This window comes from Ursus arctos, unplaced genomic scaffold (assembly GCF_023065955.2).
Source record: "Ursus arctos isolate Adak ecotype North America unplaced genomic scaffold, UrsArc2.0 scaffold_1, whole genome shotgun sequence".
Lineage (NCBI taxonomy): Eukaryota > Metazoa > Chordata > Mammalia > Carnivora > Ursidae > Ursus > Ursus arctos.
Genome location: NW_026622763.1, coordinates 13373401 through 13391692, shown reverse-complemented (window position 1 = coordinate 13391692; position 18292 = coordinate 13373401). Strand labels below are relative to the sequence as shown.

The window sequence follows — 18292 nt, the reverse complement described above, 5'->3', positions numbered from 1 at the left end:
GAGGTACTAACGGCCTTAGGCATAACCTCTGACCCAATTCCATTTCATCGAATGTTTCCTAAGTAAATAAAGATAAAAGGAAAAACTTATGAGAATGTCCTACATAAAGGCCAAAAGAAAAAAAAAAGATACAAAGTAACCTAGTTAAATTAATACCACATAATGAATAATCTATAGCCAGTAAAAAGGCTATGGAGATATATTACTGGTATGGAAAGGGCCTCAATTACATTGTTGAGCAAAAAACAAAACAGAATATACAGTATAATGCCGTTTTTAGGGATCTCTAATTCTCTGTATTGATATCCCTAACTTTGGATTTCCTACTTGGAATATATATCAGTAATTATCCCTGGCTGGTGGTACCATGGTGACTTAGTCTTTGTAATTTTTTCCCATTTCTTCATTTTTTGTTATTATTACTAAGGTACTAGTACAAAATAAACCTAGGCTTTTTTAAAACAAAAAAATCATGCACCAAAAAATGGCTGGGCTACATAACCAAGGACAAATGCAAAAGACTGGAGCAGTCCTACAAGGATGGGTAAGGATAAGAATAAGCTAAATACTTTGAAAAATGTTAAAACGTTTGATATTTATTTTTTAAAAAGAGGTTATATCTAAGCAAGAATAAGTAAAAGCCAGCTGGTTGAGGCGCAATGGTATTATGTTCGTAGATGAAGAAAGGCTACATGACATTCTTCACTTGGCAGACATTCTCTAGCCAGACAAAGGGTCTTCAAGTGGAAAAGTCGCAGTAAACGCTCCGGCAGGGGACTGACGAGATGGCGGGAGAGCACTTAGCCGCTCTGTATGTCTCTGAGTCTTTGGGACCTAGATGAGTAACATCACAGAGCCCTCAAATAAGCCAGGAGCATTAGTCCAAGGCAAGAGGAAACAGGAGGAGCACCACACCTGTCGTGTTTGAGGAGTCTGATGTAAAATCTGGCTGCCTCTTCCGATTCTGCAAATATGGAGGGAATTTGTTAACCTTTCTGGCTTCAACCTTGTGATTTATGAAACAGAAATAATAATATAGAACTTGCTGAGTGTTGGAGAGGAGTTAACGGGACGATGCTCGTGAAATGCCTAATTAGGTGCCAAACACACAGAAGGCCCTCAGTCAGTACACGGCAGCTACAGACATATATTATAAAAGGCTGGGTCCAGAAATTAGGCACCTATTGTGTGACCTTATTTGAATCCGTAAGTTACCATTCACAATTTAAGTTTGGGATTCTAGATTCGTCGATAAGGAGCAGGTAAAAAACAGTGATGAGGCATGTGAAGGGCAGAACTGGGGAAAGGGTGGAAGGAGAGGGAAGCAGCCTTCAGAACCCGAGACCTACAAAGAGCCACAGCTTCTGGTCGTCAAGGAAAGACTTCATTCCCTTCACTAAGGGATAGATTCCCCTTGGGAAGAGTGACGACGAATGAAAACCAGCACGCTGTTTCATTCCTTACAGGACTCACAAGGACAGGCCAGGGACATGCCCTGCAGCCCTGGGGTCTCCTGTAAGCTCTGGAACTTGCATTTCAAGGCAAGGAAGCACGAAGCACTTACAGAAGTTGTGGGAGGGAGGGAGGGAGGGAGGGAAGTGAATGGCAATGGAGCTCAGCTAAGAAACCTAAGAAGACAGCATCTGGAAATCAGGGGTATTTTCGGTAGACAGAGAAAGAAGAAAACAAATAAAATCCAAAGGCCAGCTCTGGCCATCCATCAAAATTCTTTATCATTCCTGCTACACATGTATCGACAGTCAACTGAGGAGTAAGTTCACACATAAAAAAGGAAATCAACTGAGCAATCTGAACTATTATCAAGGGACTTGCAAATTTTTCCCATTTTCCTTTATCTTGATATTATTTTCCAATTAGCTGTAAAAAGCATTTTATCTAGAGGCCCATAGTGTACTAGTTACAAGACTGGGTTTGCATCCTGACTCCATCATCACCAATGTGACCTTGGGCAACTTAGGTAACCCATCTGTGCTTGAGCTTCCTCACCTGTAAAAACAGATAATCGCTCCTACTTCAGCAGACTATTGTGAGGACTGGGTAAGGTACACATAAATATTTACAACAATGTCTGGGAACCAGGTAGCTGTCATTATCATTACCTCCTTAAATCCTATGCAGTCACATTACCAAGCAGAAGAGGAGAATTTTCTTTAAAAACTCCATTACTAATAATAAGAAGAAAGAATGTGTCTCTAGAAGCCTGAAATGTTTAGTGGGTATAGAGACGCCAGGCCCAGTTCCATTGACAGGATGACTGAAGGCTATGCTGGCCTTTTCTTCCCGGTGATAAGGCTGGAAACTATTGTTTCTCACTCTCTACCCAGGGCTCAGAGTGAGATTTATACAAGAATATATTCAAGTAAGCATTTAGAAAAATTTACTTTTGTTTATTGTTCTTTTTTTAAAGATTTTATTTATTTACTCGACAGAGAGAGACACAGCGAAAGAAGGAATACAAGCAGGGGGAGTGGGAAAGGGAGAAGCAGGCTTCCCGCTGAGCAGGGAGCCCGATACGGGGCTCAATCCCAGGACCCTGGGATCATGACCTGAGCCAAAGGCAGAGGCTTAACGACTGAGCCACCCAGGTGCCCCTGTTTATTGTTTTTGAATAAGCAACACACAGACTTGGTATAACATTCAAATAAGACAGGCTTTACAGGGAAAAGAGAGTTTCCCTTCCTCTCCTGCCCCAGGAGCCCAGTTCCCTGGATGAGAGGTTAATGCCATCACTTGGTTCTCCTAGCTTTCCAGTAATGAAGCATCATTTAAAATAAGAGAAAGCAACCACATATCCAACAAATTGGTTATTATTTTTCATGACAAATGCAGTTACGAGGAATTTTTAATAGCTTACAAAGACTCTATATTGGTAAGTTAAAAAAAACCAACAAAATTATTTTTAAAATATGACTCCAATTCGGTATAAAAATGCACATTAAAAACATGGAAGAGGAACACCTGGGTGGCTCAGTTGGTTACACGTCTGCCTTCGGCTCAGGTCATGATACCGGTCCCTGCTTAGTGGGGAGTCTGCTCCTCTCTCTGCCTGTTCTGCCTGCCACTCTCCCTGCTTGTGCTCTCTCTCTCTGACAAGTAAATAAATAACATCTTAAAAAACAAAACAAAACACAAAACATGGAAGAAATACGTCCAAGCAGCAAAAGAAAGCTGCTTCTGTGCTGTGAGATTAAGGGTGATTCTCTTCCTCTGCATCTATCAACCTTTAAAAAACCCCAAAACCTTTAAGGATGTCTAAACTGAACAACTATTTCATAACCAGGGAAAAAATTACTCTGATGTCCTATCATGTCCTGTTATTATTATTATTATTATTTAATACTGCCACCATTTCTGAGAACAGTATCTGGCTTCAGAGTGTAACTATCTTGAAGGTTTTCCACTCCTTCCACTTCCCAAATGGAACTGTGAAAAAGATACAAATTACAACTCTAAGGTGACAAAGACTTTCCTGTTTTAAATGACGACTTCATGTCATCAAATGATTGTTACTCTTTTTAGAGTGATCACCTTGGAAGACCACACATTTATTCTTAAGGTAGGGAGAAAAATGCAAAATAACACTACACATTATTTTTGGAAGAAAGCAAACTCCCCTTCAGGCACTGTGGCTTCATTCCCAGCAGCTCAGGTAGGAAGGCTGGGGTGGGGTGGGGTGGGGTGGGTGGCACTGAGAAGGTTCTGCTGGGGTCTGGCCCAGAAAGATCTGAACAGCTCTCCTCTGCCCCTTGCACCGAGGAGAATGGAATGCGAGTGCAGACTCCATGGTTAAGATCCACTTGTGTGGGTGACCAAGGCCATCCCAGTGTGTCCCACACAAAGCTCAGGAGTGGCTATGCCTCTCCAGAGCCATCATGGGGTGCTAACCTCAATTTACCACCTCCAGTTCAAGAGGAGCTATTCAACGTTTATTACCTGTCACTGGCACAAATGAGGAAAGGCTTTGGATTTGGAAAATTTCTCCCAGAAAACTGGAACTAAGAAAAACACAGGGCTGTGGTTGTGCCATTTTCTACCCATGAATGCTGGCACCCAGATATAGGCACTGAGGCAGGCAGGGCCTCCCTTACACACCCACCTGAGGTCAGCACCTGGGCAATTCCAATCCCAAGGGTTTTGGGATTTGAATCACGGGGCTATTTGGAGGCTATGAACCTATGTCCTTCTCTTACACAGGGGCAGGGGAACTTACTGAAAGGTCAACAACTGTCTTGATGGCCTTTTCTTTTCTCTTTATGAAGTCATCATCCTGTAAGACAAAACACAGGGATTAAACAAACCCTGTGTGAAGGCTGAAACTCAACTGGACTTCTCAGAAACCTGTCTTACAAATGGATTTCTCATCACAGCTTTGCCTGCAGAAGCCTCAATCTTCTAACAAATTGGAATATATTCTGCATGGGTAGAAGTTAGGGCCTCTGCGGATGGCTCCAAAACAGATCCCACAGCGGTAAGAAAGAGCATACTGGTGGAGCCAAGCATTCTCATTCAAATCCTTATGAGCTCTGACACCCCCAGCAAGCTACCTAGTCTCGAAGCCTCAGTTTCACCGTCTGTAAATGGGGACACCACCACCTACATCAGGGAGCAGCTGTGGAGATTAAAGAGGAGAAGGCATGTGATGGGCTGGGACTGAGTGTAGAGTATTGAGTAGCTATCCGTTGTTATTATTGCGGGGGGGGGGGGGGGGGAGGGGCGTGGTTACTATTTAACTGTTACTACAGGAATGCCCTGGGCAATGACCTAGGTGGTCTCTCGAAAAGCTTTACATGACTATTAAAAAAATATACTCATGTTCTTATGATTTAATAAAAGTTCTGAATCAAGTACTAAAATTGAGAGAAAAGGACAAAATTGCAGGGCTTTTTCCCCCAGTGCCCATTTAAAGAGGCAGTTGTGACGAACGAGGAGGCCCACTGTCCGTGCTGGCCAGGTAGGGGCAGAGACGTCATGCAGCAGAGCCTGGGCTTACTCTGCTCCTTCCCGCAGAGTCTCTAAGTGTACACACGTGTTCTCAGTCAGACGAGAAAAGAAACGGGGAATACTGACCTCGGGGAGACTGTAGGTTTTCTGGAACTGGGATATGGAGTAGGAGCGGATGTAGTCACCCATCTCTTCCTTTGTTTCTATAGCTCGCTTCACCAGCCACTGGGAAAGAAAGTTAGGAAATGTGAGGACAGGGATGAGACACCGCTGTGGTAAAGGCTAGCTCAGAGATGGTACAACTCGTGAAGACAGATCACCACACTTGAACTGACCAGGTGATGAGAAACTATGCGAAAAGCAGCCGGCTGGGCATCTGAGAGGCTGAGAGCCAATGGGATCTAGAGCAGAGTGGCTGTGCGGGAGCCTTAAAGCCTCACGTCGGATGCTCGGGCCTGTTTCCCTCTGTGTAGGGGATAGATTATCGTTTCTTTCTCCTCACAGAGCCACTGTGGGAGCAAATGCAATCACAAGGACTAGAATGCTCTGTAAATGCCTGAAGCACAACACAAATATAGTTACTCCCCACAGCCTCCTGGTTCTAGTGGCAGATCTGAACGTTACTCTCTCTTGTGCTGCCTGCGCCACAGACCAGGGAAAGGGAAGAGAACCTCAGAGAACATCTAGTACAATCCCTTCTTTCATTGATTGAAACAACCCCCCAAGTATTCAGATTTGAGAACAGGCTTGCTGAGACCACAGCCCTAGGGTTCAAGGGAGCTGGGCACTCAGAGCATTTGCTCTTTTAATCCACACAACATTATAAGGTGGCTGGTGCCAGCCACGTTGTACAGAACCTGAAGCTCAGAGAGACCACGTGATCTGTCCGCTGCTCTGTAAGTAGCAAGCCCAAGGCTGAGAGTCACAACTCAGAGGCTCTTCCACACCGCAAGACTGGACATACGGGTTTTGTTTTTTTTTAAAGATTTTATTTATTTATTTGACAGAGATAGAGACAGCCAGTGAGAGAGGGAACACAAGCAGGGGGAGTGGGAGAGGAAGAAGCAGGCTCATAGTGGAGGAGCCTGATGTGGGGCCCGATCCCATAATGCCGGGATCACACCCTGAGCCGAAGGCCAGACGCTTAACCGCTGTGCCACCCAGGAGCCTGGACATACGGATTTTGTTAAATGTTCTCCAGCTTCTTCCCAGCTTTAATAGGCTGATATGCAGACGTAGCTGTTCTCCATTGCTCCCTACTTAAAACTCCATTTAATGACAACACACAGAGACACACCCCCATAACCTGTGGAAGATGCAGGCACTCTGAGAGTAAGAATGTAAAATACAGAAACACTGTTTCTCCTCCCTGGCTCTTCACACCTTCCCTTTACAACTGAAGGGCATTATGGAGGGGGACGCCATCTGTCAGAGTCACCATGCTCTGTCCAGAGAGAGCTAGTGCATCTCGAAAGCAGTTTGTGGACAGTAGTTGTAGTTCCCCCACGAGCACCACACATCTGGCAAGGCTTAGGTATCAAGGAAAGCAGACACATGGCAAACGGCATGGTGTTCCAGCAGGGATGGACAGAATGCTTGCTCGCAGACGGCAGCCAGTGCAAGTGAAGGACATGTTTAGGAAATCGCTGCCCAAGATGGGGGTAGGTGCAAATAACTCTATGAGGAATATTCTTTTGTTGTTAGCTTTATTTATTTCCATCACTCCACTCCACCCCACCTCCAAACAATGACCCAGGAGTAGGGACAGAAGATCAGATAGTATTCAGAGCTTCCGTAGCCCCTCTCCTGCACCCCCACCCAACACCATGGACCAGGACAGCTAAGGAGGCTGACTCCTTGCTCAACTCAATTTCTCTCTACTTTCCTTTGGATGAGGAGGTCCAGTTTCTGGACTTTCAAAGTTGTTTCTTTTTCGGATGTTCCTCCATGAATTCGATCTACACTGAGTTGTTACTTGGCTGTATCCTGGTGAGTGTGATCAGATAAAGAAGGTAAGGAGTCTTAGGGTTCAGAGAATCAGTTGCTGTTTTGGGGTTCCTAGAGTGAAGGGCTGTGGAGGGAACCTCTTGGACAGCCAAGCTCTGCCCCAGGTCCCTAGCATTTGAGCAAAATACCTACCCTCACAGGATTCACATGTCTGGCATGGAAGAAAAAGAGGTGACCTAGAACTACCAGGGCCAGAAGTGAGATGCGTTCTTCTCTGGGCTGGCACTCAGAGTGTTCCTAGAGCTGTGCTGAACAGTGCGAACGCAGGTGGTGAGCCTGCAGAGCCACACAAGACAGCTAGCTCGATGACCGCTCCTTCACTGGCCTCCAGCAACCAGGCAAAACTACAAGCATGTGGCTAGTTTTTCATAATACTTTCATAGTACTCCATTTAAAGGACTGTCCTTTATTCTGAGATTGGGGGTTAAAAGGCCTTTCTTTTAGGAAATGACAGAGAAAGATAGTTGTTACTTAAACCAATGTCTTTATTGAAGTATAATTAATACACAATGTTATGTTAGTTTCAGGTGTACAACATAGGGATTTGACAATTTAATATGTTATTCAGTGCTCACCACGATAAATGCAGTCACCATCTATCATCACACGATGTTATTACAAGAGTATGGACTATATTCCCTATACTGTACTTTTCATGTCTGTGACTTATTTATTTGATAACTGCAAGTTTGTACCTCTTTACTATTCGCTTCACCTATTTTGCCCATCCCCCATCCCCCTCCCCTCTGGCAACCACCTCTGTTCTCTGTATTGAAGAGTCTGTCTGTTTTGATAGTTGTTACTTTTAAAGATGTTCTTGCCTGGCAAAATATAGGTGGCAACCATAGGTCAGCCTCCATTTTTGCTTTAAAATTTTACAGACCCATGTAATGAAGAAATCTGCTAACTAGTAAGCTAGGTTCTCATATACAGACTGGAGGCCCTCGAGCATTCCACGTACAACACGGAACACTCAGACGTTCGAAATGCCCAAACTGGCGACAGATGATCACTTCCCTTTCATCACCTTCTCCTACCTGGACCAGATTTTTTGCTCTCAAAGTTCTAGCATAGGGCTGAGTAAGGTCTAGAGAGTCAGGCTTTGGGGGAAAAGCCAACAACTTCTCAACATAGTGGTAGTGGAAGTTTCAGTCATAATCAACACAGGGTCCCTACTTCCTATTTTCACAAAAAGGATCAGGTACCATCCCGCCCCCCGCATCAGAAAGAGAAAGTCTAACAAACCCCACAAATCAAATTCTGAGTTAAAGTCTTAGCTTCCAATTCGCAAATTTCATAGGATTTGATTAAAAGTCTGATGAAGGGGGAGGTCCCCAATACCAGTAACAAAACCAGAAACAGACTATGTAACACTTATAAAGCACTTACTAAAATGTGCCGGTCCTTCGGCTAAGTGCTTTCTACAAATTAACGTACTTAATTCTCATCCTGTCAGGTAGGTACTATTATTGTTCCTATTTAACAGACAAAAAGTTAAGTAATTTGCCCAAGGTCACACAGCTAAGTGGCAGAGCCAAGCTCTGAACCCAGGAAGTCTCCAGAGTCCACGCTCTCAACCCCCACGCTATATAATCTTAACACAGGATTGGAAGACTCTTCAAGCAGGGGCTGCCTGAATGGCAGAGTGGGAAGAGAACAAGGTTTAGTGACAAGGAGTTTGGACTGGAATCTTGCTTCTCTGCACACCAGTTCTCTGCCCTCGAGCAAATCAGTTACTCTCTGCATCTCACTTGCGCCAGACGTAAGGAGTGAGATTATAATAGATGCTTCAAAGAACTCGGTTAGGATCATTTGCAAAGCGCTGTTCACACAGCAGGCCCTTTGCTCCTCCTCTTTTCCAAGTGCCCGGAGGCGCCTGAGACACCAGACAGCAAGGATGTAGGGGGCTGTACAGCATAAGCCACTTAATCACAGAGCCTTGGGAAACGGCCAGAGTGGAAATACTCTCCCATTAGACATCTAGTCATCAAATGAAGACTAACTGCTGACACGATGCCAGCCATTCCATGGTGCTGAAGACACTACAGTGAGCAGGGCAGCTACGGTGCCTGCCTCCAGGAAGCTTACGGGAGGGGCAGAAGTGACCAGACAGATATACATGGTTACAAACTACAGCAAGGAAGATTCCCACAAGGGAAAGGAATATGGCCAGTACGAGTGGATATAGCAAAGGAGCCTGTTCTAGACTGGGGGGGGGGGGGTTGGTCAGTGGACGCTTTCTTGAGGTTTGGTGGAACTGAAATCTGAAAGGTGAATATGGATTAAGTAGGTAATGAGAGACAGGGAAGAGCTTTCTAGTCTGAGGGAAAGGGCCCGTCACAGGAGGAAGCATAATATGTACGAGAAAATCAGAAAGAAAGTGAGAGGGGCTAGAACAGAAAGAAAAAAGAAGAGCAAGAAATAAAGTTAGGCTGGATAGGTGGGACAGGACCAGAGCATGGGCGGCTACGGAGTTCTATCTTTACAAAAAGGGCAATGAAAACCAATTAATGGGAACATTCAGAGATCACAACAGGTGGCAGGGAAACCGGGGTGGCAGGGATGGGGTACTGGCAACCTTCTGAGGATGACATCAGGAAGCACTATCACGTCCTGCTCCTCCAATTCCATACCACACCCGTTAGACCCATGATCCAGACCAGATGGCCTGCGAGCCAGACTGGCGGCAGGAATTCTGACGTGCAGAGGACAAGAAACCACAAAGAGGCTCTCACCTGGACAACAGGAAATATGTGAATAAAATCCATGCCCTGGATCTGGTGGGGCTCCAGCTGGTGTGGACACTTCATCCTTGGCAGGACTGAGACGATTTTTTCTGATAGGGCTCTGTTTGGAAAAAACAACAAGCAAAAGAGTGAGAACACACTAAGTGGCCCTTAAGACATCTCTCAAGTCTGGGCAGCATTCCAGAAGAATCTGGGGCTTCTCAGTGCCAGACCATGACCAAGCTTCTCCTGGCTGACTGCAAAATGAGAAAAATAAGCACAATTTAGATGTGTGTGTGTATGCATGTGACTGAGGCCACAGTACTGCTTTCATGCTTTATTCCAGAATTTTTTTCTCCCTATCTTGTTTATATTAAACCACAGTTTGTTTATGAAATTGTGGTGATGTTTGTGGTAGTAATTACTACTGAACATCCTTACATGGTAAAATAGAAAGTTTTCAGTGCCCCAGGGGTTCTTTTACATTTCGTTTTACCCGACTACTTTTTCCAAAGACCTAGAAACCACTAAGGCTACACATTAAAAAAACTGTTCTAAATATCATTCAGGCAACAAATAATTACCAGGCCCTGAGCCAGGTGTCCAGAATATTAAGACAAAACAGGGCCTTATACTTAAAAAAAAAAAAGGAGTTCTCCACTCTGGTATAAAAGCATTTTTAAAATAAAAGATAGTCTTTCATTTTTTTTAATACTTTAAAATTAATCCTAGATTTGGGGAAACCATGTCCTTGCTCTCTTTTTCCAGAGAGCAGAGCTTCTCTGCAAAAGTCAGGCACTCTGATCTCTCTCCCATACCTTGGTTCAGTCCTAGGAAACGTCTGGGAGCTGGGGGGAAGAACGGGGCTCCCTGAGACCCCAGAGCATTCTTCTAGCTCGGTCAGGAGGCCAGCATCTCCCCCTGCTCCCGTCTGGCCCCGGGTGGGGTGATAGAGCGATCTGTGTGCGAGTCCACCCCACCACAGATTGCAGTTTCCTCCTCTACACAGCTGATATTTGATCTCCAGATGTCGGGCTCCTGTTTCTTAGATCTTAATTGGATCAGATTCAAGAGGAGAGAGCAGAGGTTATTTAGTGGATCTGCCTTGAGAAACAGTCACAAGGCATGTCCTTATGGGCCATATGGAGAAAGGGGGGCCTCTGGCTCAGCTTACAGGGATAGTTTAGGTTATAGTCCCACCTAAAACCCTTTCAAACAAATCTTAGCCAGCTACAGCAGCTACTGTGGCCTTGTCTGCAGGTGAGGACTATTTCCCCAGGTCTTACAGGGTCTACCCAGAGTGTTCCTTGTTCAAAGAAATCTTGTACACTTTTATCTTCCTGCAGCTCCATAATCCTTCCCAAGAGACAGACACCCTTAAGACCCACATCTAACAAAGGCCTGGGTGAGAGCAATTATTCTTACCTATGCTGCTCTTAGTAGGTTCCATCCCCTCGGTCTTGGTGGGAACTAAGTAAAATCTAGGGAGAAGCACTAAACGGCTCCCCAAAGAATGGTCCCTGGAGAACACATTACAAAATTATGTTTATTCCCAGAAAGAAGCTTTAAATGATGGCACCAAGGTTAAAACTGCTAAGAGAAATAGTCACACCCCCAGCTCCATGGATCATAAGTCCAATATGTTAAGAAGAAAAAAAATATGGATGGGGAAGACGGACACCCTACTGAACACACTCCCAGAAGGAGGAAACATCCACTTCCCATGAGAGAAGCCTATGGGAGAACATTTTCACCCCCAGCAGAGGGAGTGCATATGTGAATTATCCAAAAGGTCTGAGACACGGAAGGAAACTGTCATGTGGCTCTCAGCCACTACTGCAGTCCCTCCTTTCTGAGCAGAGTGTCTTTAGAACGCGAGCGTCTTTTTTTGTCACGAGATGTGTGGCTGGCCTAGTGGGGAAGCCTATGGCTGTCTAACTGTTGCTGGGACTCAAATGCGATAGTTTGGTAGGCAGGTATTAACGAACCCAATTGGCAGCATATCTAAGGCTCTCTCTGTAACACACTTCATTTTTATTTTAATCTCCATCAGACTCTCACACCTTGTTTAATGTCTTTGAAATTTGTGAGGGGAAGAGATTGGTGCTTAGTTGGCCCTGTTCCCTAAACTCCAAGCTTAGTAAATGAAGATGACCCTCACTTGGAATCCTTGCTCAGGGCAGGTATTAACTATTCATAGACATGGGGCCTTTCTGCTCCGTTATATTTGGGTTCGGTGGGAGGAAAGCTCCCCCTAGTGGCTACAGATCTGAGTCTGCATAGGGTTACTGGTCGCATGGAAACACTCAGTAGTTTAAAAATAAGACACTCGGACCCAGACCCGGAACACTATCTAGCCCAACCCTCTCTACCTTCAGACTGAGTTGTCTCTGGCCACTGATCAGAGACTAACTACCTTTCCAGGTCATAAAGGTCCTGAGGGAAGGATGCCCCGGGTCATCTCGGGGTTTATAAGCCTCTTAAACCCGCCTCCTAGAAATGACTGCCAAGACTGAGGTCTTAGTGGGCAGCCTATGAAAGCAGCTGGAGGCATGAACACTGCTGGGCCGAGGGAGGGATGTGGGGGAGACACAGGCAGGCTGTGGGTAGGGGGCAAAAGTCAGGAGGACTTCCAGTAGAAGCCCACTAGCCCCCATTTGTTTCTCCTTGGAGCTCAGGGTACACTCTCTGACTTTCTGAAAACCTGGGAAAGTGACAAATGCAGAGGTCCCCAGTCAGGTTTCCTAGCCTAAAATTTTAACAATGCCCACTTGTCACTATAGGTGAGTGGTTGGATTCCTTCAGTTTTTAAGAGTATTCGGTACACGGTTTCCTCCTCCACTGCAAACAGTTTGAAAGAGAGTGAATTAAACCAAGGTCTAAATTCCAGCTCCATCACTGGCTCTGGGACTCTTGGCAAGCCACCTGATCCCTCTGGTCCAATACTCCCATCATAAAATGAGGAATAATACCTGTCCTACTACTCGAACTTGTTGTGAAGGTGAAATAGTGAACTGCATGAGCAGGTGCTCTACACACACATGCCTCCTACCTGTGTGTTACTGAACTCAGTTATAAGCCTACAATCTCATGACCTCTGAGTGTAGGACTCTGCAGTCATGGGGCTTTAGGACAGGCTGGGAGGGTAGAAGGAGGATATAGACAGAAGGCAGAAGCTCATGAAACCCTCAAGAAAAAAGGACCAACAAGAACAGAAAGGCCTCAACTGGGTACACACAGAAAACAACCTGAAAGATAATGATGCTCTCAAGAGGCAAGTGCACTCCTCAGACAGTGCGACCTGGCCCGATCACATCAGCTGGGACATACTGAAGCACTGACAACGTAAGGCAGTATGAGTCTACGTTGCACCTAACCAGAAACTCTGGGGAGTAACCCCAAACACAGAACATACTACAATACCGAACAGAAAAGATCTCTGACTAATCCAGCACATTGCGGCTATGGCATCTCTCTTACAGATAATAGAGACCCAACTGCCTGATGCACTGCTAGGAGTCTGGTGGGATGATCTTCAGTCCTGCAAACCCTGTCCCCAGCTTCGCCCACTACTACAGTTCGTGGCTCTGCACTTAAAAGCACATCAAGTCCTTACCAGAGAACCTGATGCCGTATATCCACAACCCCCTATCCAAACCCTTTGCGGCCACGTGTGTTTCAGAACTCAGAACTTTTTAGATGTTTGCACTTGTGCACCTAAGAGGCATATACTATACATGATGTAGGGCCTAAGTGAAATCTAGAGTAAATCATATATAAGATATATTGTGTAGAGCTGAAGTGAAATCTAGACCCCAACTGAAATCTATACTTGAAGAAATTATTATTTCCGCAGTAAAACTTATGAATGTTCACCTAAGTGGGATCTATATAGACTATGAATAGCCTTAAGAAAGTTCAGGTCATGTTTCGTTCCCAAATGAGTTTTGTATCCACACTTAGAAAGAAAAAGCCTGTTTTCATTGTTTTTTAGATTTCAGATTAAGAACCTGTATAAAAACACTGTGCTCTTGGGGCGCCTGGGTGGCTCCGTCGTTAAGCGTTTGCCTTCGGCTCAGGGTGTGATCCCGGAGTTCTGGGATCGAGCCCCACGTCGGGCTCTTCCATTGGGAGCCTGCTTCTTCCTCTCCCACTCCCCCTGCTTATGTTCCCTCTCTCGCTGGCTGTCTCTCTCTGTCAAATAAATAAACAAAATCTTGAAAAAAACAAACAAACAAAAAAACCCCACTGTGCTCCAAAATCTATTAAGAGTACTGTCACTGATAGGAAAGTATCATAACCCCCAAGGACACCAAGGTGAAAAAGGGGCTAAGAACTACTGTAAAACTCCAAAGGAATTTAGGAAGAACAGATACACAGAATCTAGGAAATTGTAAGACTGGTGCAGAAAGAATGCAACGGAAAGAAGTCCCAGCGTATCAGGGGTGCCACAGGTGTCAAAAGCAATCACTTAAACTGAAACAGAATGAGGCTTCAGTCGAGAGTGTCCTTGAGAAGACGGTGAATTTATGTTAATAAACGGACTTAAGAATCTGGCTGATCTTGGCTACAGGTAAGGCTATGTGCTTCTTTGTCAAAAAGAAAAAAAAAAAAAAGGCAATCAGAAACTCAAGGAAAATAAGCCGTATAAATATGAGGCACATTACATTGTGCCTGATTTTCAGTGACTTTTCGTAGAGACCACCTCCATTTGCTCAGGCCAAACACCTCAGAACCATTTTTGACTCCCCTCTTACTCACACCCAAATCCAACCTGTCATGACTTCCTGTTGCCTCTACGTTCGAAACAGATCCAGAATCCCTCCACTGCTAGCCCGCTGTCCAGCCACCATCTTCTCCTGTGAGCATGGCGACCGTGTGCTAAAGAAGCTCCCGCTGCCAACTTCATCCCGTTAGTCAGTAATTAGAGGGTTCCTTCTAAAACCGATTATGAACAGATTATGTTCCTTCTCTGCTCAAAACGCTTCAAGAATTTCCCATCTCACGCGGACGAAACTCAAAGTCTTTACTCGGACCTACAAAGCTCTACCCGATCTGGCCCCCACAGCCTGTCTGCACCTCTCCCATTGCTCCCCCGCCCCCACCTCACTGTACTGCAGGCAAGCTTCCGGTTGGGGGCTTCACACCATGGTCTCCTTTGCTTGGAACCCTCTTCTCTCAAGTCTTAGCTCCCGTATCACCTTCTCAATGAGGCCACACTGACTTGAAGTTACACAACTGCCTCCAAACCATGTCCCCCTTCATATACTTTCCCAGCTGTAAATTTTTTTCACAGCACATATTACCTCTATAGATAATTCAATTATTTATTAAATTAATTGTTTATGGTCTGTCTCCCCGCCCCCCTGCAAAGATTCTAAGCTCTGTGAAGGCAGGACATTTTTCATTAACATATCAAAGTACCCAGAACAATGTCTGACCCATAGGAGGGACTCAATAAGTAGTTGGTGAGTCAGTAAATAAATGAAGATTCCTCTTGACTGTAATATTTTGAATACTCTCCATCAAACAGCTCCACTGTGGTCCAGAAGATTACATTCCTTTTTCTCTGGCACCATCACAATTCTTAGTTCTTATTGTAAACACTGTTCATAGATTTACTTTTAGAATCTATCTGTAGATAAAGCATGGACAATTTAATTACTATTACAGAAAACAGACTACAAATATTATGCCCTGAACATTTTAAGAGTAATGATATCATAGTAGATAGAAGCTGAAAGGAAGAAGGAAAAACAGAGAGCAAAACGTTTACCCTACATAGCTAGGAACCAGGAGAAAGCATCTTATGTAAATGAGTCAAGAAACAGAAGCTTATCTATGTAGATTAAAGCTATACAAGTGATCCCAGAAAAACAGATAATAATTATAAGACTGGAAGATGGGAGACAAAGGGGATGTAGTGAGTAGTACAGGTGAGCTAAATTCCTCCTATCAGACTTGAATGAAACATACAAGGTTAGAGATGCAGAAGTGCGCTCTCTGAAAAATCTAAAACGTAAACAGGCAAAGATGATTCTTGCCAGGGAATAAAGGTATTGAACAGGGAGCCACATTAGCTGTATATTTTGTACCCTTTGGCAGTATTTGAATTTTTCTTTTTTTCTTTTTTTTTTTTTTTTTTTACTTCAAGGATGTAGCACCTACACAATAAAAACAAAATAACAAACACACAAGAACAAAAATCTACCTCTGGATTTAGCCTGACCAGCAGAGAGCAGAGCCACATGCCCTGACTCCACCCCACGCATTCCCAGTGAAGGACTTTCCACAGAGGTCCCTGGCTGCGATGCCACAGTCCCAGAATGACAGATGCTACAGATGTCGAGCTCCGCTATTCATGGCTGGGCACTGATGAGCACAGTGTCACAGAGAACAATATGTCCTCTTTAATGAGCAGCCCAGAGATGTCCTTTGGTCTTATTATTATAAGAATTTCAGTGATTCTGTAGGACCGATTTTTCTTCTGCATGGAAACTGTGAACTGGGTAATTTATCATGTTTTTCTCTTTTTGTTGCCTGCCAGAAAGCTTAGAGCCAAATCTGTGGCCCACCCTCAGGAAAACAAGGCATGTTGTGGCCTATGACAAAGGCTATAGCCTTATCCCCAACTCAATTTGTTTTTCTTTTGCTTTGCTTCGCCTTTTCTCTATCACCGCTTCATACGCATATTTGTAAGCCACCTTTAATCCATTTGGAAGAGTGTTTTCCTGAGGGAGGAAAACGATTAAATAAGTCACGGATGCACACAGATCTGAAATCACAAATCCCTCTCCTGACAGATAAGGGAACTGAGGCTTGAACAAGGTCAAACAGCTGCCCACTGGCAGGACTGGGCAAAACTGGGGACCCCTAGTGGTCTAATGAAATCACCGAGCCCCTGGTGCAGTATGGAAGACCGGGCAGGATATCCTCAGGTGAAACCTCTAGCAAGGAGTCCAGGCTGCCTTCTTTCGATGGCAGGCAAAGTGAGGTTCTGCCTTACACAGAGGCAATGGGGAGGGAAAGTTTCTCTCCTCACTCTATTCAACTTCCATCCAATACGTTCCTTCCAGCTGCCTTTGGAAAGAGATAAACTAAGCAGTCACTGGAAACTCTTAGAGAGTATTAGAAAAACTATAAGAGTCGCTGAACATCACTCACCATCGGAGAAATGCAAATCAAAACCACAATGAGACATTACTTCACATCTGTTAGAATGGCTAAACTCAAAAAGATTAACTAAAAAGATAACTAATGCTGGCAAGGTTAAGGAGAAAAGGGAATCTTTGCCCACTGCTGGTGAGATTGTAAATTGGTGCAGCCACTATGGAAAACAGAATGGACGTTCCTCAAAAAATTAAAAAATAAAAAATTTTAAAAATCATAGAACTACCATATGAACCAGCAATTTCATTTCTCAGTATTTAACAGAAGGATATGAAATCAGTGTCTTGAAGAGGTATCGGCACCCCCCACATTCATTGCAGCATTATTCACAATAGCCAACCATGGAAACAACCTAAGTGTTCATCCATGGATGAATGGATAAAGAAGATGTGGCACACACACACTCTGGAACATTATTCAGCCATAAAAGAAAAAAGGAAATCCTGCCATTTGCAACAACATGGGTTGACCTTGAGGGCATTATGTGAAGTGAAAGAAGTCAGAGAAAAACAAATACTGTATGATTTCATGTATATGTGGAGTCCAAAATAACTGAATTCATAGAAAGAGAGAACAGACTGGTGGTTGCCAGAGGTGAAGGGTCGGGGGTGAGGGAAATGGGTGAAGAGAGACAAAAAGTACAAAAGGTACTTGCAGTTAAAAGATAGATACGTCCGGGGGTGTGATGTACAGCAAGGAGATTGAGCTAACAATACTGTATTGTATATTTGAAAGTTGCCAAGAGAGTAGAAAAAACATTTATAACTATACGAAGTGATGGATGTTAACTAAACTTACTGTGGTAATCATTTTGCTATATATATATATATATATATATATACACACACACATATATATGTATCAAATATATATATGATATATATATCATATATATATGTATCAAATCATTATGTTGTATACCTTAAATTAATACAATGTTATGTGATGATAAACTCTCAATGAAACTAGAAAAAAAAAAAAAAAGAGAGAGAGAAAGTGTTAGAAATAGTTCGAGCATTAAATGACTTATAGGCTAGCTGTGTGACCATGGCTTCTATCAACCTCTGTTTCATAATTTGTAAAACTGTGATAATACCTGTTGCAATGAAAATTAAAATAAAACACGTAAAGTGTCTAGCACAACTTTTGGCACATAGTGGACACTCAAAAGTTAGCTCCCTTCTTCTCCCTTCAGGCTCTTCCATGGCAAACCCTGATAACTTACATTTTTTGTCCTATTGTAGAGTTTTCCTGAAAGAGCAAATCGACGTCTATGTCAAAGCTGCAAGTAGTAATGCACCAAGTCATTCCTCCTACTACCTGCAAGACACAAAGAAAATACCTGTTTTCTCTTTCTAGTTTGGGGAGAGGGGAAGAAATGGAAGGTAGAAAAAATATATGTTTTTACAGAATCAATGACCATACAA

The 18292-nt window shown here is 43.9% G+C and overlaps 1 protein-coding gene across 4 annotated transcripts in view; it reads right to left on the bottom strand.

Moving 5' to 3' along the window:
* CCDC93 (coiled-coil domain containing 93) overlaps positions 1–18292 on the bottom strand; it is an 88694-nt gene that overhangs the window by 64358 nt on the left and 6044 nt on the right. For all 4 annotated transcript variants that reach the window (XM_026510120.4, XM_044388258.3, XM_044388259.3 and 1 more), the window contains exons 3-6: positions 18091–18185; positions 9705–9816; positions 5089–5187; positions 4232–4288 (exon numbers count right to left, since the gene is read on the bottom strand). In XM_026510120.4, the coding sequence (XP_026365905.1) occupies positions 4232–4288; positions 5089–5187; positions 9705–9816; positions 18091–18185 (363 nt within the window). The remainder of the gene's footprint in view (positions 1–4231; positions 4289–5088; positions 5188–9704; positions 9817–18090; positions 18186–18292) is intronic.